The sequence below is a fragment of the Tamandua tetradactyla genome, chromosome 16 (genome assembly GCF_023851605.1).
Source record: "Tamandua tetradactyla isolate mTamTet1 chromosome 16, mTamTet1.pri, whole genome shotgun sequence".
Taxonomy (NCBI): Eukaryota; Metazoa; Chordata; class Mammalia; order Pilosa; family Myrmecophagidae; genus Tamandua; species Tamandua tetradactyla.
Genome location: NC_135342.1, coordinates 30,584,887 through 30,608,475, shown reverse-complemented (window position 1 = coordinate 30,608,475; position 23,589 = coordinate 30,584,887). Strand labels below are relative to the sequence as shown.

Genomic DNA, 23,589 nt, shown 5'->3' with positions numbered 1-23,589 from the left:
TACTTTGAAATGCATTGAAAATTTTTCAAGGCATGGCTAGGTGGGCAGGTGTGTGATAAAGCAAGTGTAATAAAATGCTAATGTTAGGATCTGCATGATGGGTATACGGTTATTCACTGTAAAAAATCTTTCACCTTTGTGGTATATTTGAAATTTTTCAAAATAAAATATGGAAGAAAAGGAACATATACAATAAAATGATGGTATCATAGAAATAAGGAAAAAGGCGGTGAATATAAGGTGTTGAGGACATCACTTTTAATGTGGAAATGCAGCTGTGCCCCCTCCCCCAGTGTGTGATTTTGTTCTTATTGATGCATTGCTTTGTACTTGTTTTTATATTCGGTTTATATGCCTGTCTTCCCCAGTGACAAGAATATCTAGTCTCTCATTTTTGGTCCCATGGATTGATGGAATTTTGGAGCTAGAAGCAATGTTTGTCATTCTCCACTGTAGACACCCCATCATATTAGTAGATAAGGAAGTTGTGGCCCCCTGGAGGGGGTGCTTGGGAAGTGTCCTAGAGAAGACCGTCCAGGTCCTAGTGACAGGGAATCAGATCCAGATCTGCTGCTTTCTCCTGGGGAGACTCAGGCAAGGCCCTTGCCTCGCTGAGCCTGGTTCCTTGTCCATGGCATGGCTCTAATAACAGGACTTCAGCCAATGGGCTATTGAGGCTTGAACAGTTAGAATATGAACAGTCCCCTCAGCAATACCTGGAACCTAGTAAGCGTCCTCTGGGTCACAGGTCCAGAAAAGTGGGCCTTCTGGATCTCCCTCCTGGCATTGGTAATGAGGTCCTCCTTGCTTGTGGTCAGCCTGCCTTCCACGGGGGCCCTGGCCCCTAAGCAGACCACCCCATGTTCTTCTCCACAGATTCCCCTCTCTACCAATGAATGCCAGTGGGAACCAGCCTCCATGTGTTCAGAATATCTTTGGTAGCTCTTAGGTTGTTTCTCTCCCTCCACTTACTGACTGTGACCTGATCATGTCTCTTAACTTGTACAAGCCTCCATTTGCTTTTCTATAAAATGGGGAAAGTAACTGCACTGCCCATCTAACTAGGTGCTTGTAAACAGTACCCATCTGGGAGGCTTGCAGGCCTCAATTGCACCATAAATACAAATCACTATTACTGTTCCTTTGGCACCATACCCCCTTGGGCTCTACCTTGGCTACCACCACTCTCTCTCTGGTGCTTCTGGCCTCACCTCCAGCCTGAGTGGCTCCCCTGCCCAGTGCTCCAGTGCCAGGCACAAACTCTGCACACTGGTAACATGTGGCTTGTCCCTGTTAACGCCTCTCCTTGACTGCCCTCCTCAATGAGATCACTCTGTGCCTAAGATGCCCAGCTCTTCAGCAGCATAGTGAGGAGAGAAAAGACACCCAGGCCCACCCCCAAAGAAAAACATTCCACCTTAGGGAGCACAGTGAACCGCGATGAGGGAACACAGTGTGTCACATTTATTCACAATCCTCAGTCCAGTCCCCTTAAAGGAATCCAAAAACTATTCCCCACCCCCAGGTCATTTCAGCTGACAGCAGGAACATCAGTTTGCTCAGCAAGGCCAACGCATCAGTTTAGGGGATGATGTTGGTGACACTCTGGGAGAGAGAAGGAGAGAGGAGGTGAATGCAGGGTACACAGCCATGAGGGGCCAAGACATACACACACACACACACACACACACACACCTTCTAAGAGAAGTGAGAAGACAGGACACCTTGTGTTCTAGGGAATATCTAAGGGAGGAGGGCAACCAGAGCTAAGAAGAATAGGGGTCAACCCTCCCAGGTAGACAGGTGGGGCCTCTGTAAGAATCAAGGAGCCTTGTCTGTTCTGCCTCAGAGAACCCCTCCCACCACCAGAGCTCAAGTTTAAATAAGAGTGTGCCTTTGGGTTCCAGGTGCCATTCTCTGGGGCTGTTAAACACTCTGGCCCCTTTGCCCCAGTCCCAGATAGCTGATGTACTAAATGCAAAAAAGAGAGCCAAGAATAAGGATCAGGATCCACAGGAGCCTCTAGGCTGGTAGGGGAAGGCCCCTCTCAACCCAGGAAAGGGCAGAGCCACAGGTTCCCAGCACCCCTGTAGATGGGTGCAACACAGCAGGGAAGGACAGCCGAGGTATCAGTGGTAGCTTGGAGAAGGGAGAGAAGCCAGCCAGAACCTGGGAATCAGAGGAGGGATGACTAGGACAGAAGACAGGCATGGAATGCCCCTTCTCCCCTCATTGGCTCCCAAATTTACATGGGCCCCTGGAGAAACCCAGCTTGTGCCTGCTTCAGGAAAGGAAAGCACCCAAAGACAAAAGCATATTGTGAAGGGAAAAGAGCAGGTAGAGAAAGGGAAGATGAGAGCCAAGGAACAGGTGGGATGGTGTCTGCAAAGGCCAGGTCTGCCCATGGTGAAGTTGTCCGTGAACTGACAATGGGAAGGTGGGTATAAGAGCATCTCCCACGACAGCAGGAAGGATAACCACGGGACACTCACCCTCCACAGAGCTGGAAAGTTGATGAAGGGCTTGTTGACAGAGGCCTGGAATTCAAGGACAAGAGGGTCAGTCACCAGAATCCATCCCATCACCATCCCAGGGGGATCCCAGCGGCCCCCACGTCCCCACCACATCCATGCTGGGCTCGAGAGACTTACTCCAGATGTCGGAATTGTGGTTCCGGCCCCTCCATGCTGACTGGCGGAACTGCCTTGATGACTGCCCTGTGGACAAAGCCCAGGCCAGCCTTATAATCCCCCCAGTCCTTGAGGGTCTCCCAAATTCCTGCTCCCCTCTAGTGTGACCAGGTCTGGGAGAGGCAGAGATAGACATACCCCTTCCTGCACATCCCCCATCCAGAAGGAAAACCTGAGGCCCATGATGCTGAGGGGATTCTGTGAGAGCTGGGAAGAAAAGCCAGGAAGGATGTCTGCCTCCAACTGACTAGTCTTGCCCTGACTCCCTTTTATTTTAGTTAATGAAAGGCTCTCAGCCATCGAGAAGGAGACTGACTGGAATGGGACCCTGGGGAACCCACGCAAACAGGAGGACCCTGGTTTAACCTCAGCCCTGTCCTCAAATCCTGCCTGAATCCTAACTCAGGTTGATCCCTGCCCTCAACCCTAACACCAGACACTCATCAAGGCCTCCCCGGTGCTGACCCCCAGCCCCCCAACTCCAGCCACTGTTGCCAGCCTCCAATCCCATAACAGCCTCCCTTTCCTGGCCTCTACTGAGTCAACCCTGCAGTCTGACTCAGAGGCCTTTCTGCCCCAAACACTCTATATTGTCCTTTCCTCTTCAGCCCACCCCTTACCCCACCCCCCAGCGCTGGATCCCAACAGCCTTGGGTTTTGAGGTCTGGGTCAAACCTCAAGCTAGTGTGGTATGCTGCTGATCCCCAAGATTCCTGGTGAAGATGTGTGAATGGGGAAGGGAGCACCCACGAGTAAGTTTCTCCCATACCCCAGGCTCTCTTGGAACCTGTTCTGTTGTGAAAGTCACTACTCATCTATTCTGGCCTCTAATATCTGAACCTTGCCACTTAGAAACAGGAATTGGCAACTCTGGGAAGCCTCCCCTGACCTGGCAGTGTGGAGGAAGAGAAAGAAGCTTGACCTGCAATTTGCCAGAGCCAGAGTCTAGCCACATGAACTCAGCCAATCCCTGTCCCCTCTCTGCACCTCACTTTTCTTATCTGAGAATCAGGGAGTCAGCATTCTCATGTTGACCACTTCTGAGGGTTGTTGTGAAGATTAAACAGAAACTCCAAAAGTAGTTTCTCCTGCTCACTCTTAGGTTCTAGGTTTTCAACACTCACACTGTTTGGGCTGCAATAGAACTCAGTCCCTGTTTTCCATTCCCCTGGTAAGGCTTCCTGTTTCCCACTCCTTAAACTAGCCAGGGGGCTCCATTCCTAAGCCCAAACGTCTGCTCTCTCTCTATGGGACCAGGTCCTTTCCACACTGTCCAGTACAGGGCTTGGCACATAATATGGCTTAATCCATCTGGCCAACTGACCACTAGCTCCTTTGTGAGGGAGATGGGGAAGGAAGAATGGGAGACACGGAAATATAGCTGTTCAAGCTTCTCTTCTCTCACCAAATTATGCTCTAAATGTCCCAAGGGCTTAACCTCTCCCTCCCCCACCCCCTTCTCCCCAGTTTCCCCACCCTGGTTCACCTACATTCAGCAGCTGGTTGGCCTCCTTGCTGGCTTGGTTGGGCCCATAATGAACATTCTGCTCCAACCTCTCCACCTCCTTCCCGGCCTGGCCAGCAGCATGATGGACACCTTGACCGAGTTTCTCCACTTCCTTTCCGGCCTGACCAGCAGCGTGGTTGACCTCTTGGCCAAATTTCTCTGCCTCCTTCCCGGCCTGGTTGACCCCATTGTGGACCCCTTGGACCACTTTGTCTGCTTCCTTTCCGGCCTGTTCAATGGCATGGTGAACATCCTGGCCAAACTTCTCCACCTCCTTCCCAGCCTGGCTGACTCCATGATGGACCCCCTTAACTACTTTGCCTTCCTCCTTCCCAGCCTGCCCAGCAGCCTGGTGGATCCCCTCACCTAACTCCTCTGCCGCCTCCCAAGCCTCATTGACCGCATGGTGGACACCCTGGCCGAACTTCTCCACCTCCTTCCCAGCCTGGCTGACTCCATGAGTTACCCCTTGGACCACTTTGTCTCCCTCCTTCCCAACCTGCCCAGCAGCTTGGTGGATCCCCTCACCTAACTCCTCTGCCGCCTCCCAAGCCTCATTGACCCCATGGTGGACACCCTGGCCGAACTTCTCCACCTCCTTCCCAGCCTGGCTGACTCCATGAGTTACCCCTTGGACCACTTTGTCTCCCTCCTTCCCAGCCTGCCCAGCAGCCTGCCGGACCCCCTGACCTAACTTCTCTGCCTCCTTCCAAGCTTCATTGGCCCCATGGTGGACACCCTGGCCAAACTGCCCCACCTCCTTCCCAGCCTGCCCTGCAGCATAGTGAACATCCTGGCCAAACTTCTCCACCTCCTTCCCAGCCTGGTTGACTCCATGATGGACCCCTTGGACCACTTTGTCTCCATCCTTCCCAGACTGCCCAACAGCCTGGTGGACCCCCTGACCTAACTTCTCTGCCTCCTTCCAAGCCTCGGTGACTCCATGGTGGACACCCTGGCCAAACTGTTTTACCTCCTTCCCGGCCTGGTTAACTCCATGACTTACCCCTTGGACCACTTTGTCTCCCTCCTTTCCAGCCTGCCCTGCAGCATAGTGAACATCCTGGCCAAACTTCTCCACCTCCTTCTCAGCCTTACTAGCTCCATAATAGACCCCTTCAAACACTTTGTCTCCCTCATTTCCAGCCTGCCCAGCAGAATAGTGTATTGCTTGGCCCAATTGCCCTGCCCCATTCCCGGCTTGCCCAAAGGCATGGTGGATCCCCTGGCCCAACCTCCCTGCCCCATTCCCAGCCTGCCCAAAGGCATGGTGGATCCCCTGGCCCAACCTCCCTGCCCCGTCCCCAGCCTGCCCAACGGCATGGTGGGTCTCCTGGCCCAACCTCCCTGCCCCGTTCCCAGCCTGCCCAAAGGCATGGTGGATCCCCTGGCCCAACCTCCCTGCCCCATCCCCAGCCTGCCCAACGGCATGGTGGATCCCCTGGCCCAACCTCCCTGCCCCATCCCCAGCCTGCCCAAAGGCATGGTGGATCCCCTGGCCCAACCTCCCTGCCCCATTCCCAGCCTGCCCAACGGCATGGTGGATCCCCTGGCCCAACCTCCCTGCCCCATCCCCAGCCTGCCCAACGGCATGGTGGATCCCCTGGCCCAACCTCCCTGCCCCATCCCCAGCCTGCCCAACAGCATGGTGGATCCCCTGGCCCAACCTCCCTGCCCCATCCCCAGCCTGCCCAACGGCATGGTGGATCCCCTGGCCCAACCTCCCTGCCCCATCCCCAGCCTGCCCAACAGCATGGTGGATCCCCTGGCCCAACCTCCCTGCCCCATCCCCAGCCTGCCCAACAGCATGGTGGATCCCCTGGCCCAACCTCCCTGCCTCATTCCCAGTCTGCCCAAAGGCATGGTGGGTCGCCTGGCCCAGTCTTCCTGCCTCACTTCCCGCCTGGTTGATCCCATGGTGGACCCCCTGGAGCACTTTGTTTGCCTCCTTCCCAACCTGTCCAGCAGCGTGGTTGACCCCATGGACAAACTTCTCTGCTTCCTTTCCTGGTTGTCCGATGGCACTGTTGGTCCCATGGGCCACTCTGTCCAAGCCGTTGTTGAGCCCCTGGATGCCCTTGTCCAGATCCTTGCCGACATGGCCCCCCACATTGCTAAGTCCATGAAAAACTTTCTCCACTTCCCTTCCAGCTTGAGTGATTCCATTATTGATGCCTTCCAGGGCTTTGCCCACCTCTCTTTCTGCACTGCTCAGCCCTCGGTTGATGCCTTCGATGACCTTCTCAATGGGGTCATTGCTGGCTGCCCATCCAGGCAGAGCCCCCAATAGCAGCAGGAGGAAGCTGGAGCTAACCAAAGTGGCAGGATACATATTGTTGGTAAGATGGGGAAGATGCAGAGAGGAGCCAGGGAAACAAGGCTGCTATTTATTCTCTACCTCCCTCCCTCTCCTCCACCCCTCATGACTCAATCACTCCTATGAGGAGTGACTTGGTGCCCTGTCAAGAAGGTATTTCCCAGGGATATTTGGGGTTGAGCAATGAGGAGGAGGAGGAAGAGAGGGTGAATCACGAATGGAGAAGAACCCTGGCATCTTTGCTTCCTGCCCTGCTTGGACCCTCCACCCCAGAGCCCAGATGACTGCCCTGCCAACCACCACCTCCTTTCATTTCTCACCCACTACCCAGACCTCCTCTCTTCCAACCCCTCCTTCAATGATCCTCCATTCTTGGGACTCAGGCCTCATTCTTCAGTAGGAAGCTGAGCATTCAGCTTCCCAGCAACAAGAGTTTGCAAGGATTGGTAGGGCAGTTAGGGTAGAGGGAGACTCAGGAGTTGAGGAAGTCATGAGACCTTGTTCTTGTTATTCTTATTGACACACACACACACACACACACACACACACACACACACACACACTTACTATGCTCCAGCCACACTGTCTCCTCATTTTTCTAACATGCCAAGCTCCTCCCTGCCTCATGGCCTTTGCAGTTGTCATTCTCTGCCTGGAATACAGAATCCAGATTTCCACATGACTGGCTCCTCCTCATTCTGTTCTTGGTTGAGATGTCACCTTCTCAAAAACACCTTCCCTGAATGCCCCCCAGTTATACTCTCTAAGCTTATCCTTTTGTTTTTTTCATATCACTTGTCATCATCCAAAATTATTTTTTAGTTTCTCACCTATCAGATGGTAAGCTCCCAGAGACAAATGTCTTTGTCTTTGTTAGTTACCGCTATATCCCAGGCTTCTACCTGATTGCCTGGGGTTCAGTGAATAAATTATAGATTGAAAGAGTGAATGAATTAGAAAAGGCCAAAGGAAGAGAGCCCAGGACTGAGCCTGAGTCTCATGGGGCCCTGAAGGGAAGGGTGCCTGATGCCCAGAACCATAAAGGATCCTGGAGGAAGGTTGCAGATTTTGGAGCAAGGATATTATTCTCATTACAGAACCCAGGCCTCCTGCCTCCCAGCCCTTGGGCAAGGGCGGCGGGGAGGGAGGGGGCTGATTGCCACGAGCTGGGACAGGACGCAGTGTCTCCTGAAAAGCCGGTTGCGGCAGCCTTGGGGAGGGGCCAAAGACCCGGGACACCAGAAGACTGTCACAGTCAGAACCTGGGCTGGGGGCCAGGAGCTCATCTTTCCTGTTCTCCTCTCCCTGGGGCTTCCTTAGTCCCAACCTGAAACCCTAAGTATTGTCATTTGGCACAAGTTGGAGAAGGAAACAGCTGAGAGTTTGGCCTCGAGCATGAAGAGGGGCAATGGAGGAAGGGTTGATGAAGTGGTAGATGTGTGGCAGTGTATCTTATCTACCTGGGAGCCAGTTTGGAGGGAGGCTGAGACTAGAAGAATGAGAACCTGTGGGTGGGTACAGTTGAGTGCAGGGGTGAAAGGTATTTGGATCTTGGTGTCAAGGGGAGAAACAGAGAGGGGGTGGGGCAGGGTTTGCTGGTGGGAAGGTCAGGCAGGAAGGAATGTGCAGGGTGTAGGCAAGTGGTAGAGTTATGTATGTGGGTGCCCAGGCGTGGCAAGAATCGGCACGTGTTTGCAGGCTTTGCTGAAACAAGGGTGGCAAGGCCCACTCCCCTCACAGGAACCATGGTCTCATCCCACATACTGGATACTTGGCTCCTCCCAGGCCCAGGCATCCCAGGCTGAGAGACCCAAGACACCTGCTTTTTCAAGGCTCTGCCTAGAGATAGTGACTAATTGTGCCACCCCTACAAGCTGGGGCTCATCAAATCTGTTTCCCAGTTTCATGGTCCAGAGAGAAAGCCAAAACCCTGGGCAACCTCAGATGTGGCTCTCCTGCCTTTATCTAGTGCCTTAATGAAGGTGTTTCCCATGCCAGGAGATGGTTGGGTGGGAAAGGGTGGGTGGTGAGCAACAGAATCCTAATCCATCCCAAAACTGAGAAACAGGGGTTTTCCTTTTGAAATTTATTCCATCATTTTTTTTCTACCCACTCTCTGCCCCATTCTTCCATCTTCTGTCGGCCTCGACTGCTCTTCTTCAGTCTCTCCATTCCCATCTGCTATGACGTGACTCTGTACCTCAGCATCTGTCTTCATTATTGAGGCTGAAGTCGTTCTTTCTTAGGCTGTCCTCTGCTGGATGGGTAACATGGTCATGCTGGTTTCCCAGAGTGAGTTCAGCCATCACAGCCCTCCCTGCAAACACTCCAAAGAAGTGTCCAAATAAGCATATAGCATGCTTGCTGATGAGCAGTGCCTCAGAGAAAGTGCCCTGCCCGGAGACCCTCTGCAGAGGAGCTGCCAATGGACATCCCAGCCACATTACAACCCACAGGTTATAATGTGCAACAGTTATTGTACAATGACGAATATTTGTTCACTGATGGTTTGGTAAATATTGCCCATAAAACCATCTGGATCCTAAACCTTTGGGAGGATATATCCTAACACCTTTTTTTTCTTCTTTTATTACTGGCCTAACCAGGTTTGCTATTTCTTCTGGTACCAATTTGGATCCCTTATATCTTCTAAGAAAATTTTTAATTTCATCTAGATTTTCAAATCCATTGTTACAAAGTTGTACGAATTTTGTCCTTTCTCAATTCTGGTTTGGTTTGTGCCGTCTTTTTTCTTCTTCTCCTCTCCCTTGGTCATATATATTAAAAATATTTTAAACATTAATCATTCTTTTTTTGGTATTGGTTTGTTGAATTCTCCCCATCCATGCACCCATTTCTTTTCAGTTCCAACTCTTCCAGGTCATCCAAGCAGGAGAGCCTCACCCTCACCCTGCCCCATGGCAGGTGCTGGGCTAACTGAGTTCCCATGGAGATTATAGGGAGCGTATGTCATTCTGTTCCTTCCTGCTTCCACCCCTTGCTTTGGGAAGATGACTAACCTTCCTGGCCAAAACCCCTATACCCCCTACATTGTGTTCACAGCTGTGTAGCAACCAGCCCTGCAAATGGAGGTGCCTGCCTGTGACTCATAGATATGCAAGGCAAGCCCCCATTTCCCGTGCTTGGGGCAGGAGAGCCAGCGTTCGTTCTTTCCAAAAGTTTACTGAAAGCCTGCTTTGTGCCAGGCACTGTTCTAGGTGCTGGAGGCACAGTGGTAAGCAAAACAGACTCAGATGCATGGCCTGTAGGGAGCTTACAGCCCACTGGAAGACAGTGAACGAGTAAACCAATAACTAGATCATAGTGAGCTACATGAAAAGCTTCACCGAAAAGGATGGGTGCTGTGGAGGAATATAACCTAGGGCTTGCTTTAAGGTTGGGGGGTCAGGAGAAACCGTTCTGAAGAGGTCATCATAAGCGAGCACTCTAAGAGCCACACACTTTTCCAGACAAGAGGAGACATAAGTGACCAAGACAGAAGAGAACTCTTCCATCATAGAGCTTACACATGTGAGCAGAGACATGTGGCAAGGAAACAAATGAACAAACAAGTGGGTTTTTATAGAGAGACATGTTCTACGAGGAAAATAAAAAATATATCGAGTGTAGTACTACAACAGTTTTGCACGTTGGCAGACAGGTAGAGCTGCCAACCCACCCCAGGATGGGGAAGTCAGACAAGGCTTCCTGGGAGATGGGTAGACACTTGTGGGAGTTGGCGAGGGCCTGCAGGTGGGGGCTGGCAGTGACGAGGAAAGGGACTGTAGATGGGAATCCAAGAGTGTTGCTCTTAAAGATGACTAATGTCTGAAGGAAACCAAGGAAAGTAAAGGGAAGACCTGAGAAGGGCTTTCCAGGCTAGGGAACAGCTAGGGAAAAGTTCAGAGATCAAGGAACAGCATAAAGCCAATGTGCCAAGGGAGAGAGAGATAACAGAGAAAAGGAGCTTCGAGGACCATGGTGAAGAGCCGGCTCCCATTTCAGGTGCCAGTGGGTGACTTTAGAACGGTGGTGCACAGCCCGTGGACACTTCGAAGGGAGCGGGACCACGGTGGCCCCGGGGCTCGGGCCAGAGTGCCACCCCTCTGTGATGTCATCGGGCACTGTAACGTCACAGGGAGAAGCTCCGGACCCATGAGACCTGGGGCCTGGCATCTCAGTCACATCACGGCGGGTCCCGGGACCGCTAGGCCATGAAACCTTAGGAGGCCATGTCGAAACGCGACGTCGTCTTGACCAACGTCACTGTAGTTCAGCTGCTGCGACAGCCATGCCCCGGTGAGAGAGGCGGCGGAGCCACCCGGGGGAGGGGGAAAAAAGGGCGGTGGAAGATCCCCCGCCGCAGCAAAGGGCTCGGCCCGCGTCCCTCCTCGCTCCTCTCACCGACGACGCGCGCAGTGTCCAGTGTGGGCGGAGGAGGCAGGGGGCGCAGGGGCGGGTCCGGCACGTGCCAGCCCCAGCTCTTCCGTCTGTCCGTCCGTCCGGGAGCAGCCTCCCTCCTGCCCTCCAGCCCCGCCCTCCTTGCCGCCCCCAGTCGGCAGCAAAGTGGTTTCTATGGCAATGGGGACTGGGGCGGGGACCCTCTGCTGGGCCTTGAGCGTCTCTCTCGCGCAGTGAGAAAGGTAGAAGCTGGGGCAGGGTCGGAGGTTGAGTCCGAGGGTGGCGACAAGAGCCCGGGGTTTGATGGCGGGGGGGGGGGGGGGGGGGGGGGGCGTTGGTGCGGATCTTGGACCTAGGCAGGCTAGGTGTCCACACAGAGTTTGCGTGGTGCTCGTGGTGGGCAGCGAGGATGGAGACACTTTGGGTGTTGGTGGGCTTTCCTCCCGGGCACTGCTCAAAGCAAGGGCACTTGCCACCTGCTTATCATGCTCTTGCCGCTGTCGGCTCATTCACTTTTCATAACCCGCTAGTGAGGCCAGTTTATTTATTGTCCCCATTTTATAGAGCGGCCAACAGAGGTAGGAAAGGGCAATTTCCCTAGGTCTCTTAGCAAGCTAATGGTAGAGTTGGGACTTAGCTCAGGGCTCTGGAACTCCAGAGTCCCTGTTCCCAGTCACTGGGCAGTTTTGCCTCACCCAGTCAAAGAAACCCAGGTCTTCCTGAAGGTAGCCCTCTCCCCTGGCTGCCTGCTCACCTCCTATAACCTGGAGCACCAGCCGGGAGGCCTCAGCATCGCAGGATCGGGTGTTTAGGGTGGGACCGGGCTTCATCCCGGTTTCAGGGTCCAAGGACCCTGGAAGATCGAACAGCCCAGAGCTTAACAGCCATTAGACTTGGATCCTTCCCTGCTCATCACCTGCTCTGCAACCACAGCCCTCAGTCCTACTGCCTGTCCCCTTTCACCACCACCCCACCCCTGCTAAAGTGGGTTTACTGGAGATGCTTCCCAGGATTCAGCGAAAGGGTGCACCTGAAGGGCTCAGCCCAGCACCTGGCCCATGGGAGCACCCAGGAAACGGAGCATCACTGTAATTGCGAGAGAGCGTGCCTGTACCCTTGTGTCACCTCCAGGTGATGCCCCGTCATTGCAGCTCCTCCCTACTCTTCCTTTCTAGCTCAGCAGCTTGCCTCCAATTCTTGTACCCACCTCTGGAGTGGAAGGGAGGAGAAGGCTGGGGTAAGGGGGAAAAGAGGACCAGCCGGATTTGCTTCTGAAAGGTGGCTGAGTTTCTGCTCACATCCCCACCCTTAGCTAGGGAGACAAATCTCTCCCTTTGATGATAGCAGGAGAAGGAGCAGGAGCTCCAGGAATGCAAATGTCCTCAAGGTCTCCAATAACCACAGGGTCACTGCCAGCAATAAACAGAACACTTTATGACCATGTACTGCTCCTGGCAACACCCATAGCTCAGCCTTGGGCTACAAGATCTGTGGCAGCAGGGAGTGGTCAGGGCAGCAGACAGGCAGCTAGCTGAGGCCATTTGACCACCTTCCACTCATCTTACCACCTCCCCTGTGCCTTCGATTTCAGTGCCAAAAGCAACTTCTACTTCCAGTCTCTCTCCAACCCCTTTCTGTCTTCTCTCACAAGCCCTCTTACTATCTGATTAAACAACTGCTGCTCACGGGCCTGAGGTCTGAGACCCCACAGCAGTGCCCAGGTGGAGGGGCAGATGTAACCCCCAGAAACAGACCAGAGTTTCCTCAACTTCCTCAAGGCCACCAGCTAGCAGGTGACTGAGCCAGGGCTGGCATCCAGGCTGAATTCCTCAGCTTGAAACCCTCTGCCCACCCAGCCCCTGGCCCCAGTCTGCCCATCGGGCTACCTGCTCCACATCTGCCCTCCTATCTGCAGGCCCTCCTCGGTAGCTCGGGCAGAAGCCTGCGTACTAGTACAGGCATTTTTTTAAGTGCAATGTGGGGATGGGAGTGGGCATTCAGAGAGGTAGTAGCCGATGTGGATTTCCAGTTGTTTCATCTGGTGGATTATCACCCCTATTTTCCTAAACTCTCCTGAGAATAAGAATCACCTGCAGTGCCGGCTAAATCCGGATTCCTGTGCCTCAGAGCAGATTATAGTGTCAGGGTTTCCCAGGAAGAGGCCTCCCCTAGGTGGTTATCATCAGAACAGTTGGGGGACCATTGGGCTAGATCAGCAAAAAAATTATCACAGTAAAATTGGGGAAATGATTATCAGAAGACTAACATGTATCTCCATTTTACCAAGGAGGAAACCAGGGCTCAGAGAAGCAGTTGTTAAATTCATACCCACTGAATTAGAATCTCGAAGGACTGGGTCCTAGGATTAATATTTTAAAATCGTACTTGAAAATGCATTCTGTGTTATCAGGTGGGTGTGGGAAACACTGGGGACAGAGTCAGGACCCAGCAGCAGATGCAGGGTAAGAAAGTTTATTCTCTTTCACTGCAGTGGTACAGCTTATTTGTATCCTTCCCCCTTCCTGCCCTGTCCCCTGGTCCCCAACATCTCCTCTTCCCTATAGTGACCAGACCACCACCCCCATGTGAACCCAAGGCTGAGTCCGAGGCCCAGTCTGAGCCCCCGGCCCAGGCCCCACCTGAACCAGAGCCAGTCTGCGAGAATGTGCAAGCCCAGCCTCCACCAAAGATTTCTCCCATTCGGGAGTTGACTGTGGGTATCAATGGGTAAGTCGGTGCTTTGACCCCAGAACAGCCCCTGAACCTCAGGGCTCAGCCCTCTGGTTATATCCCAGGAGCACTTCTACATTTCTCACCATCAGTGTTTCCATTCTGCCAGCCCTGGAGACATAGCAGGTAATTAGGCAGACAGGTCCTCTGCCCTCAGAGGGCTCCTATTCTGGTTGGGAAGAAAATAAGCAAGCAAAGAAAGAAAACAGTTCCATGATTCATGCCACGAACTATAAGGAACTCGGTGGTAAAATAAGTCTAGAGAGGGCAGGGTTAGGGGAGACTTCTGGGAGGTGACATTGGAGAGAAATCTGAGTGACAAAGGGCAGCCAGCTGTGCAGCCTGCTGGGGAAAGTATCTTTCAGGCAGAGACAAGCAGCTGACAAGGTGAAGGGGGCAAGCTCAGTGTGCTTCAGGAATGCCAGGAGTTTGGGGTGGCTCGGAGGGGGAGGAGAGGAGGTAGAAAGCCCAGCAGGGGCCTGGCAGGCCATAGTAAGGAGTTTGGATCTTGTTTTAGTGATAGGGAGTCGTGGAGAGATGTAATCTGAGTTGCAGTTTTCAAAAATAGTGTTTGGGGGTGGATGGGGAGAGGAAGCAGGAAAAGCAAAGAGGAGTCTAGTGAGGTCATCTGACCAAGATGCCAGTGGCCTGCCCAGGATCCTGAGGGCAGCCCCACCACTCTTGCTTTGGGACAGATTTGGCCGCATTGGGCGCCTGGTGATGCGCATGTGCATGGAGAAGGGCGTTAAGGTGGTAGCGGTGAATGACCCGTTCATTGATGTGGAGTACATGGTGAGTGGGGCTGGGTGGGAAGGGGAGGGACAGCCTGGGGAAGGGGCTCCAGGGAACTCCACAGAAGGCTCCCAACTGCAATGTGGAACAGGTCCACACCTCTATCAAGATGGGAACTTGCTAGAGATGCTTGCTTCATGCCCGCCCCACCACCGCAGCCACCCTCAAGCCCACGAGCCTGTCCATCTCCCACAGGTGTACATGTTTAAGTATGACTCCACTCACGGCAGATACAAGGGGAGTGTGGAATGCAAGAATGGAGAGCTGGTTGTGGATAACCGAGAGATCAAGGTCTTCCAGTGGTAAGTGCACCATGCACGCCTGTGTCATGGGAAGGCAGGGGGTGTGGAGATGATGAAAATGGAATTCCAACCTCTCAAACGGGATGCACAACACCCCAAATAGTGTGTATAAATGCTTCTGGAGACTGGTATGGACAGGGGGTTTCAGACGGGTCCCTGATTCCTAAAACTTGTTAAATACCACCAACCTAGAAAGATGGTCCACTGTACTCAGGAATAGTTTTTATTTAACATGCACATTTTTTCACAGGTATATCATCAACTCAACATGTCTTAAATAAAACTCTATCCCCTATCAATTTCAAACCTATTCATCTCCCTTCCTAAGAAACGACATCTCTTTCCTTCCAATATGGTCCAACACAGTAGCTAGAGGTCTTTCTAAAACATCAATTAGACCAGGTTATCCCCTCTTAAATCCTCCAGTGACTTCCCATCACCCTTTAAATAAAATGCCAGTTCCTAATGGGGTCCCCAAGTGCTGTGGTCCCCAACCTGCAGCCTTTCCATGTCACCTCAGCCACACTGGCTACTGGCCTCTTGGGCCCCTGAGCCAATACCTCTCATACCCAGGCAATGCTGGCTTCTTAGTACCTATCTACCACTCATACTGATATTAATACTTAGCCTTAAAGATATGTTCAGAATCCCTAAGTCAAAAGCAGTTAACACAAGACTTTAATGTTTCATATATAAACATTTACAAACATTTTCAAGATATCAAAAAATCTTTCACATCCCACTTGTGGTATAACCCCTTCCAGCCCCAGGCAAAATCTACTGCCTTCCACACGCTCTCCTCTGGGCTTGTCCTTTCGTAGCACCTCTCTACTTGCTGAGGGTAAGATGAGTGTAGAGAGGTCAGAGGACTCGTGTGAGGTTGTTAAGAGTAGGTGCAAGGAAGAGGACCTGGGGAAGCCAGGACAATGTCAGTGAGAATAGGAGAAGCTGTTTGACCCATTTGAAATTATGAGATCAACAACTCTGGCAGAACGACATTACTCAGACATGCCATGCCCTTTCCCACCTGTCAGGGCACCATCATTCCTGCCACTTGGAACGGTGTCCTCACTCAGGGGTCACTTCCTCCAGCTATTGCAGCCCACTCCTTCTCCCCTCCATCACTACACTGTTGATGTCCTACTGGCACCCAACAAAAGCAATGCTGTTTTGTGTGCACTTGACCTGGCCCCACCCCTTCCCAGCAGGTGACGTTGGGTAAGGGTCAACCTCCCCTGTGCCTCATTTTCCTCCTGTATGTCATGACAGCCAGTGGGTATCTGGAGCCTGATTGGAATTAGCAAGTGTGTGTGTGACTCTTGGAAGGACAAACTCACACACACACACCTCCTTGCAAGGAGGGCCCTGCCAGTTGGCACTCACCATTGCTCTTTTGGCACCTAGGGCCAAAGTCCTGCCTGGCTCTTGGTAGATACTTGGTGTATCCTTGCTGTATGAATGAATGGAATCCTCAAAACAGCCCTGTGGGCAAGAGGGGAGGGCCCATGGCAGCCTGTTGGATCTCCTAGGGTAGACTCTTCCCCATGTCAACTCAGCAATTCCTCCAGTGGAATTTGAGAAAGTGTCCCCTGGCTTGGAAGGTAGGAAATAGGGAGCATCAGAGAAGAGCTATTGGGCCAGATAATGTAGTGTGGACTGGCAGAGCAATGACCAGGGATGAGGAATAACCATGTGGGATGGCTCAGGAAGAAGCTTGCTCACTCATTCATTTGGCCATTCAGTCATTCTGGCAGCAGAGCTACAAATGCAGACCTCAGGGCTGCCTGCGCAACCAGATACCTCTACCTTTTACTCCCTTTGCCTCCACCTTACCACTCCTTCCTATGAAAAACAGGAGTAATAGCACCTACTCCACAGGAGGTGAGGGCTCAATGAGTTTAATGCAGGTAAAGTACTTAGGACATGGGCACATGGCAGGTGTCCAAGTGTTCTATAAATATCTGTGGAATGGCTAGTAATAAAATTTTTAGTAAATTTAAAAACCACAAACATTGACTGAACTCCATGGATGGAGCAGGCCCAGTGGGAAACAGACCCAGCCCTGCTGCCAGAAGGGTCTAGGAGATGAGACAGATACCAGCAAATACTGCAGTTGTGATAAACCCTGAAGGGAAAAAACCTGTATGCAATTTATTCATTTATTAATGATTTGTGAAAGTTAAGTAGAAAACAGTGATATTGGGTATTGTGTTTCAAATACAAATAATTAACAAAATATCAAAAATGTCAATTCATAAAACAGAAAAAGGTAAACCTTCTTTACCTTCCTAACTTAAACCTTTGCCACTGCAGGAACCAAGTGTACCTGACTCCCTCTCCCAGGGGTGCCTTTCTGGCCTCTACAGCAGGCTCCCTGTTGCAGAGGTTGAATGATTAGAGACAAGAAGGGTTAGTGGGATTCATGGTGAGGCAGCAAGACTTAGGGATAAGGGGAAGTCGCTGGGCATGATGGCCCTTCCGGAGTTCACGTTCTGGGTAGCACACATAACAAGATTGACACAGCTGTGAATAGGCAAGGATGGCCCCCCCTAAGGAAACTGGTGCCTGGGGTTGCCAAGGTAGCTTGTACCCAGGTGCAGCAGGGATGACGCAGTGCGTAAATGAAAAGTGGCCCACAGGGGTAGCAATGGTCAGAGGCAAGCCCAGCAGAGTCTACGTGGGACAAACGTGGGATGGGGCTGATGGGTTGCAGGCCAGGTTAGGTGTATGCTCAGCCCTTGGGACTGTAAAAGCTGTGACTTGTGAAGGTGAGCGCCATACAGGAAAGAGATTGGCTCACAGCCATGCCACCCTTCACAGCAAGCAGCCCAAAGACATCCCCTGGAGGGACGTCGGGAACCCCTTTGTAGTGGAGTGCACAGGCGTGTACCTCTCCTTAGAGGCAGCTTCGGTGAGTTGGGGAGTGGTGGCCAGGGCTGGCTGGGGCAGGGGACACTATGGTGCTCAGAGCATCTCATGACGCCTGAGCTCCCTCCTAGGAACACATCACAGCAGGTGCCCAGCGTGTGGTCATCTGTGCACCCTCACCGGATGCACCCATGTTTGTCATGGGTGTGAACGAAAAGGACTATAACCCTGGCTCCATGCACATTGTCAGGTAGAGTGGGGGGGGGGGGAGAACACAGCCTCTGTGGGGAGGGAACAGACTCACCCTCCCACCACTACCCCTCAACCTGTGGTACTAGTGCCACTTTCACATCCATCTGCTTCTCTTTCCTGAACTCTTAACAGCAATCATGTTAATATTAACCTAAAACTATCTGTTGAGACACACAACTCCTGGACAGCATGTTTTGGGACCAATGATCCCAGTCATCCCCATCCTGCCTTCCACAAAGCAGGCCTGTGTGCAACACCCCTAGAGGGGTACAGGTGGAGGGGTGGAAGGGTGGATCTGCAGCTCACCTCACTGTGCCCTTTACATCTGCACCATTTCAGCAATGCCTCCTGTACCACCAACTGCCTGGCCCCCTTGGCCAAAGTCATCCATGAGCAGTTTGGGATTGTAGAAGGGCTGATGGTGAGTCGTGGATGAGGGATTGGGGCAGGAGGGATTCCAGAGAAACTCACATCTCTTCTTTCCTAGGACTTGCTTAGTGTGAAGTTAATAGGGAGAAATTGGTTTGGGGAGGAGAGGCCCTCTGGTGGGGAATTCTTTTAAAACACTAAGCAACTCTCAGGCAAGACTGGACCTTGCCATGCCCCTCCTGTGGTCTGTGGTGGGGACTCTACCAGACTCTCCACACCTGGGCCTCCAACTGGGCTGGGACAAAGAGGCATGGAGTTCAGGAGCAGGAAGGCTTCACTCAGTACTCTCCTTTCCCAAGACCACAGTTCACGCCTACACGGCCACCCAGAAGACTGTGGATGGGCCATCAAAGAAGGCCTGGCGAGATGGACGGGGGGCCCATCAGAACATCATCCCAGCCTCCACAGGGGCTGCCAAGGCCGTGGGCAAAGTCATCCCAGAGCTCCAAGGGTATGAGGGCAGGAAACTGCAACCCGGGTGATAGGGCACACCCCAAGAGGAGTGAACTGGCTCCCAAGCCTTGAGGTGTTTGTTGAGGGGCCTAGCCAAGCCCCAGAACAAGGGGGACCAGAGGGAGAATCCCTAGATTTTCACTCCCATCCCTGATGTGAGACTCTCCAGGAAGCTAACAGGAATGGCATTCCGGGTACCAACCCCAGATGTGTCTGTTGTGGACCTGACCTGCCGCCTGGCCCAGCCTGCCCCATACTCCACTATTAAGGAAGCCATAAAAGCAGCAGCCCATGGACCCATGGCTGGCATCCTTGCCTATACCGAGGATGAGGTAGGGGCTGAGGAGTGGGGACCCTGGGAGGAGCCCTCTGAGGGAGGGGGTATGATTTCCACTTGCCAGAGAGCTGCTTCGAGCAGGTCAAGATCAGAGCAGCAGGGTTGGTGAGGGCAAATTGCCCTGCATCAGGGCCTTTGCATTTATGCTCCTTTGGTCTGGAAAGCTCTACCTAGGAAAGCTTTCCCCTATGCCAACTCTGCCGTCATTTCCTTAAGTCTCTACTTCAACTCACCTCCTCAGCAAGACCTCCCTCAAAAAAATATTCTTTTTGTAGTCCTCTTCCTCACCTGAAAATATAGCCACTGTTTGTTCCCTTCATATGTACATTCCACAAAAGCAGGAATTTAAGATGGTATCTCTTTACCTCCCTAGCCAGCTCCCATTTTTTCAGCACTTGCTCAGAGCCAGGTCCTGGTCAAGTGCCTGTCCTACGAGGGGGTGTTATGGTCACTCTGCTCCCAAGACAGCCATCTCTGCATGCCTGATACTGTATTCCTGCTTCAGCTCCTGCCTGCCCACTTACCCACCAGTGAGGATCTTTTATTTTAATGGAATCAGGTCACATCCCCCAAGCTGCTGAAAACCCTCCTGTGGATTCCCACCACTTCGTAGCTGAACCCTCAGAGCTTGCTGCACTTCTTCCACCTCAGATACTCTGCTGCCTGGTGTGAAGAGCCTGCACTATTCCCAGAAAATGGTGGTCAGTGGTAAAGCATTAGGGTGCTTGTGGTCTGGATCCTTTGGCCAGTCCCAGACAGGCAGAGCCCCCATCTAACTTTGTTGGGCTCAGTGCTGGCAACACTCCAATCCTCATTTCATGGCACCTTCACACCATCCCACCTTGCAAACAAGGAACCAGGCTCAGAGAAGTGATGTCACTTGCCCAAGGTTGCAGCCCATTAAGTGGCAGAGCCATGAATAAGAGTCAGGCCTAAGAACGCCCAGCCTAAAGCTCCTGGCGATCCTTATTCTGAGAATCCGCACTTAACTTTGAAATTCTGACACCCAGGTGGTCTCCACGGACTTCCTCGGCAATCCCCACTCGTCCATCTTCGATGCCAAGGCTGGAATCGCGCTCAACAACAACTTCGTCAAGCTCATTTCCTGGTGAGGGGGGAAGGGGTCAAAGAATTGGGGAGGATAACAGAGGAGTCCGAAGGGACACCCCTGAGCCCCGCTTCCCCCTCCGAAGGTACGACAACGAATACGGCTACAGTAACCGGGTGGTGGACCTCATGTGTTACATGTTCAGCCGAGAGAAGTAATCGCAGGAAGCCCCCCCCCCCCCCCCACGCCCTGCTTCCCTGTGCCCCACAGGCCAGGACCTGTTATTTCCCGCTCCGCACTCGGCTCCCGGGGAAAGAAGAAGGCGCCGTCCGTGAGGGCCCGTCGCCGCTGTGCTCGCGGATGAAATAAAAACTAGTGCTCACAACTGCGCCCCATGTCTCTGTGCCGGTTACATCGGGTTCAGATCCGAGTTCAAATACCCCTCCCCACTTGTTCGGACGACCTGCGCCCTTGGGCAAGGGGTCACGCCTCGACTCAGAGCCTGATCCCACGTCAGGGAAACGAGGACCACAGTGGTGCTGGAAGCCTGGCGTGGGTCCCCAAAAGAGCTCGGTTCCGGCGCGCGGTGTTAGTGTAGTGTCTGCGTAGGGTGCACGGCCGGCCCCCTCTGACGTCACCGCGCGCCGGCGCTGCGAGCGCAGACTACGGTTCCCAGAAGGCCGCGCGCGGGCCGCGGCGAAGGCAGGTGGGCGGTAGGCCCTGGCTGCCCGGACAGTGGGTGGTGGCAGGGACCCGAACTCTGAGACGCCGCCTCGCGACCCCCGCGCTGGCGGCACGGGGCGGCCGGCGTCATGACCCTGTTCCACTTCGGGAACTGCTTCGCTCTCGCCTACTTCCCCTACTTCATCACATACAAGTGTAGCGGCCTGTGAGTGCGGGGTGGGCGAGGGGCGGAGAGGGCGCGGAGCCCGGGCCCACCCCTCACCGCCTGCTCCTCCAGGTCTGAGTACAACGCTTTCTGGAAATGCGTCCAGGCCGGGGTCACCTACCTCTTCGTGCAGCTGTGCAAGGTGAGAATCGCTGGGACCCCACGTGTCCGACCCCGCCACACGTTCCCCAGGACGGCACAATCCTTGGAAATCCTCATGGAATCGGCTCCAGAATTCCTATACATGGGATCGGCTCCAGAATTCCTATAGAGGAACAGCTTTGGAAGGGGTGGAACCTGAGGAAGCGTCTTGTAGTAGCTTTTGCATAAAACTTTTAGTTAGACGGGGAAAACTTCACTTGTATGGGTAAAAGATTTTGTGTGGTTAAAAACGCTGAATAACCCCCATGAAGCCAGCCCAGGCAGGCACCTGCAACCTGACCCCAGATCCCCTTTCTCTTGCCTCCTAACTTCCAGCAGCCTGGGATTCTTGCTACCATCTGTGCTGCCTTTTTCTCCTGCCCCCAGATCTTCCACCCACACACACATTAACCTAACCCTAGGGTGGGCGCTCTGTTTTCTGTTCCCAGATGCTGTTCCTGGCCACCTTCTTTCCCACCTGGGAAGGCGGCATCTATGACTTCATTGGAGTGAGTGCGCCAGGGAAGAGGGAGGGAGTGCAGGTGTGGGAGTTCTTTGACCTTGTACTTACTCAAGCCTCAACCGACCCACAGGAGTTCATGAAGGCCAGTGTAGATGTGGCAGACCTGATGGGCCTGAACCTTGTTATGTCCCGGAACGCCGGCAAGGGGGAGTACAAGATCATGGTTGCTGCCTTGGGCTGGGCCACCGCTGAGCTCATTATGTCTCGGTTTGTGCAGCAGCAGGGAGCCCAGATGCCTGAGAAACTACCTCTGGATCCCAGGGAGTGCTGGAGGGTGGGGGCTTGGGTTCTGAGAGATGAGGGTGTCTGGATACTAGAGAAACCCTCTCTTTGCCTTCCTCAGCTGTATCCCCCTCTGGGTGGGAGCCCGGGGCATTGAGTTTGACTGGAAATATATCCAGATGAGCATCGACTCCAACATCAGTCTGGTATGCCACCCCTGCCCCACCCACACATGCCTTTTTGCTGGTGGCCACACTCCTTCCCAAAGCCTGGCCCTGATTTCCTGCCTCCCTCCAGGTACATTATATCGTGGCATCTGCCCAGGTCTGGATGATAACACGCTATGACCTCTACCACACTTTCCGGCCTGCTGTCCTCCTGCTGATGTTCCTTAGTGTCTACAAGGCCTTTGTCATGGAGTGAGCTGGGTGGGGCAAGGAGGGTCCAAGTGGGGGTGGTGTAGCTGCTCTCCTTCCCTCATTGTGATGTTTTCTCACAGGACCTTCGTCCACCTCTGCTCCCTGGGCAGCTGGACAGCACTGCTAGCCCGAGCAGTGGTGACAGGGCTGCTGGCCCTCAGCACCCTGGCCCTGTATGTCGCCGTTGTCAACGTGCACTCCTAGGTTTGGTGTCATTCACCTACCTGTTCCCTGTCTCCCTTCAGGTTTTGTTGAAGTAAACAGTATTTGGAAAGTTATTTTTGCCTCCATTTCTCTCTTTGGGTCCCAGTCCTTACTTTCACTCTGGAGCCAAAAGGTGAACTGGAAAGCTCACCAACTATTGACTTGTCCTGTGTTTCTGGAGCAGTTCCTCAGAGTCCTTGTTTTCTCATTATACACTAGGGCTAGATGATCTCTGAGCAGTGGCAGAAGCCAGGGCTATCAGGAGCAGGTTGTAGAGGGAAGCTCGACTCCGAAAGGAGGCCTCTTGGCAACTCCGTCCATCTTAACAGCCTCACCTTGTGTCCAGCTGTATTTACTCAAGCCTTAACCAACCCCACTTCCTTGACTCCTGGCCCCAATCTTTCCACTCTAAGGCACTCTCTCTACAGCCAAGGGATCTGTTTGAAACCCCAGTCTGACTCAGTCATCCTCTCCCACTTAGAACCATCCAGAGCTCCCCATGGCATACTGGACTGTCCAACCACCTGACCCTTTGTTTTGTCCTTGAACTCTCTGATCTAGATAATATTCAAGTTAGGCCATTGGCCCCTAGCCTTTTGTACCACTGTCTCTTCAGTGCTTCTGTTCTGTGGCCTTCAGATTGGGTTCCTGGCTTGGGAGCAGAATACAGAGATAGCCAAATAGCAGAGCAGTCGAGCCCACTATCTCGCATGTTCTGGACACCACCGTCCCCTTCCCCAGCCCTTCCTTGGTCTAGCCCCTTTGTCCAACTGGGCCAGCATCCTGCCCCATTTCTCCCTTCTCTGAGGAATGTGTCTGAAGCTGGGCATAATATGTCATGCTCAAGCTATACCTTGACATAAATCCTGCCCACTGAGGAAGCTGTTCCCCAGCCTTGGTGCTTCCAGGGACCCCCACCTCCCCCCAGGGTAGAATGGGGCAGTTTCTTCCTCCCTTCACCAGACTGTTGAGGTTCTGGCATGATGTCATTGAACTCTTGGCCTAGGAAGGCCCAAAGTCAGCCCTGTTCAGCTCTGCTCTGACAGTTTTGGTGTTCTCAGAGAG

General features: G+C 53.1%; 3 protein-coding genes across 11 annotated transcripts; 2 read left to right on the top strand and 1 right to left on the bottom strand.

Moving 5' to 3' along the window:
• Positions 1-1,441: 1,441 nt before the first annotated feature.
• On the bottom strand, positions 1,442-6,579 carry SBSN (suprabasin). Its single transcript, XM_077132116.1, has 4 exons — positions 4,181-6,579; positions 2,652-2,717; positions 2,493-2,537; positions 1,442-1,605 (listed from the first exon to the last, which is right to left on the bottom strand). The coding sequence occupies exons 1-4, from the start codon at positions 6,527-6,529 to the stop codon at positions 1,582-1,584; spliced, it is 2,484 nt and encodes an 827-aa protein (XP_076988231.1). The 5' UTR covers positions 6,530-6,579; the 3' UTR covers positions 1,442-1,581.
• Positions 6,580-10,628: 4,049 nt separating this feature from the next.
• Positions 10,629-20,515, top strand: GAPDHS (glyceraldehyde-3-phosphate dehydrogenase, spermatogenic). Of its 8 annotated transcripts, none has more exons than XM_077132105.1 (12): positions 10,630-10,813; positions 13,480-13,642; positions 14,341-14,437; positions 14,633-14,739; positions 17,560-17,650; positions 17,739-17,857; positions 18,199-18,280; positions 18,588-18,739; positions 18,911-19,073; positions 19,452-19,608; positions 20,089-20,186; positions 20,397-20,515. In XM_077132105.1, exons 1-12 carry the CDS (start codon positions 10,747-10,749, stop codon positions 20,493-20,495), a joined length of 1,395 nt encoding a protein of 464 aa, XP_076988220.1. In that variant the 5' UTR covers positions 10,630-10,746; the 3' UTR covers positions 20,496-20,515. The 8 variants fall into 8 exon arrangements, with proteins under 8 accessions (XP_076988225.1, XP_076988220.1, XP_076988221.1 ...); XM_077132106.1 differs by having other exon boundaries at positions 10,631-10,813; positions 20,272-20,402; XM_077132111.1 differs by lacking the exon at positions 10,630-10,813 and adding an exon at positions 11,032-11,157.
• A 273-nt stretch (positions 20,516-20,788) lies between these two features.
• Positions 20,789-22,598, top strand: TMEM147 (transmembrane protein 147). Of its 2 annotated transcripts, none has more exons than XM_077132114.1 (7): positions 20,789-21,015; positions 21,088-21,157; positions 21,606-21,665; positions 21,750-21,886; positions 22,023-22,107; positions 22,199-22,320; positions 22,401-22,598. In XM_077132114.1, the coding sequence occupies exons 1-7, from the start codon at positions 20,939-20,941 to the stop codon at positions 22,522-22,524; spliced, it is 675 nt and encodes a 224-aa protein (XP_076988229.1). In that variant the 5' UTR covers positions 20,789-20,938; the 3' UTR covers positions 22,525-22,598. The 2 variants fall into 2 exon arrangements, with proteins under 2 accessions (XP_076988229.1, XP_076988230.1); XM_077132115.1 differs by having other exon boundaries at positions 20,810-20,832.
• The last annotated feature ends 991 nt before the right edge of the window (positions 22,599-23,589 follow it).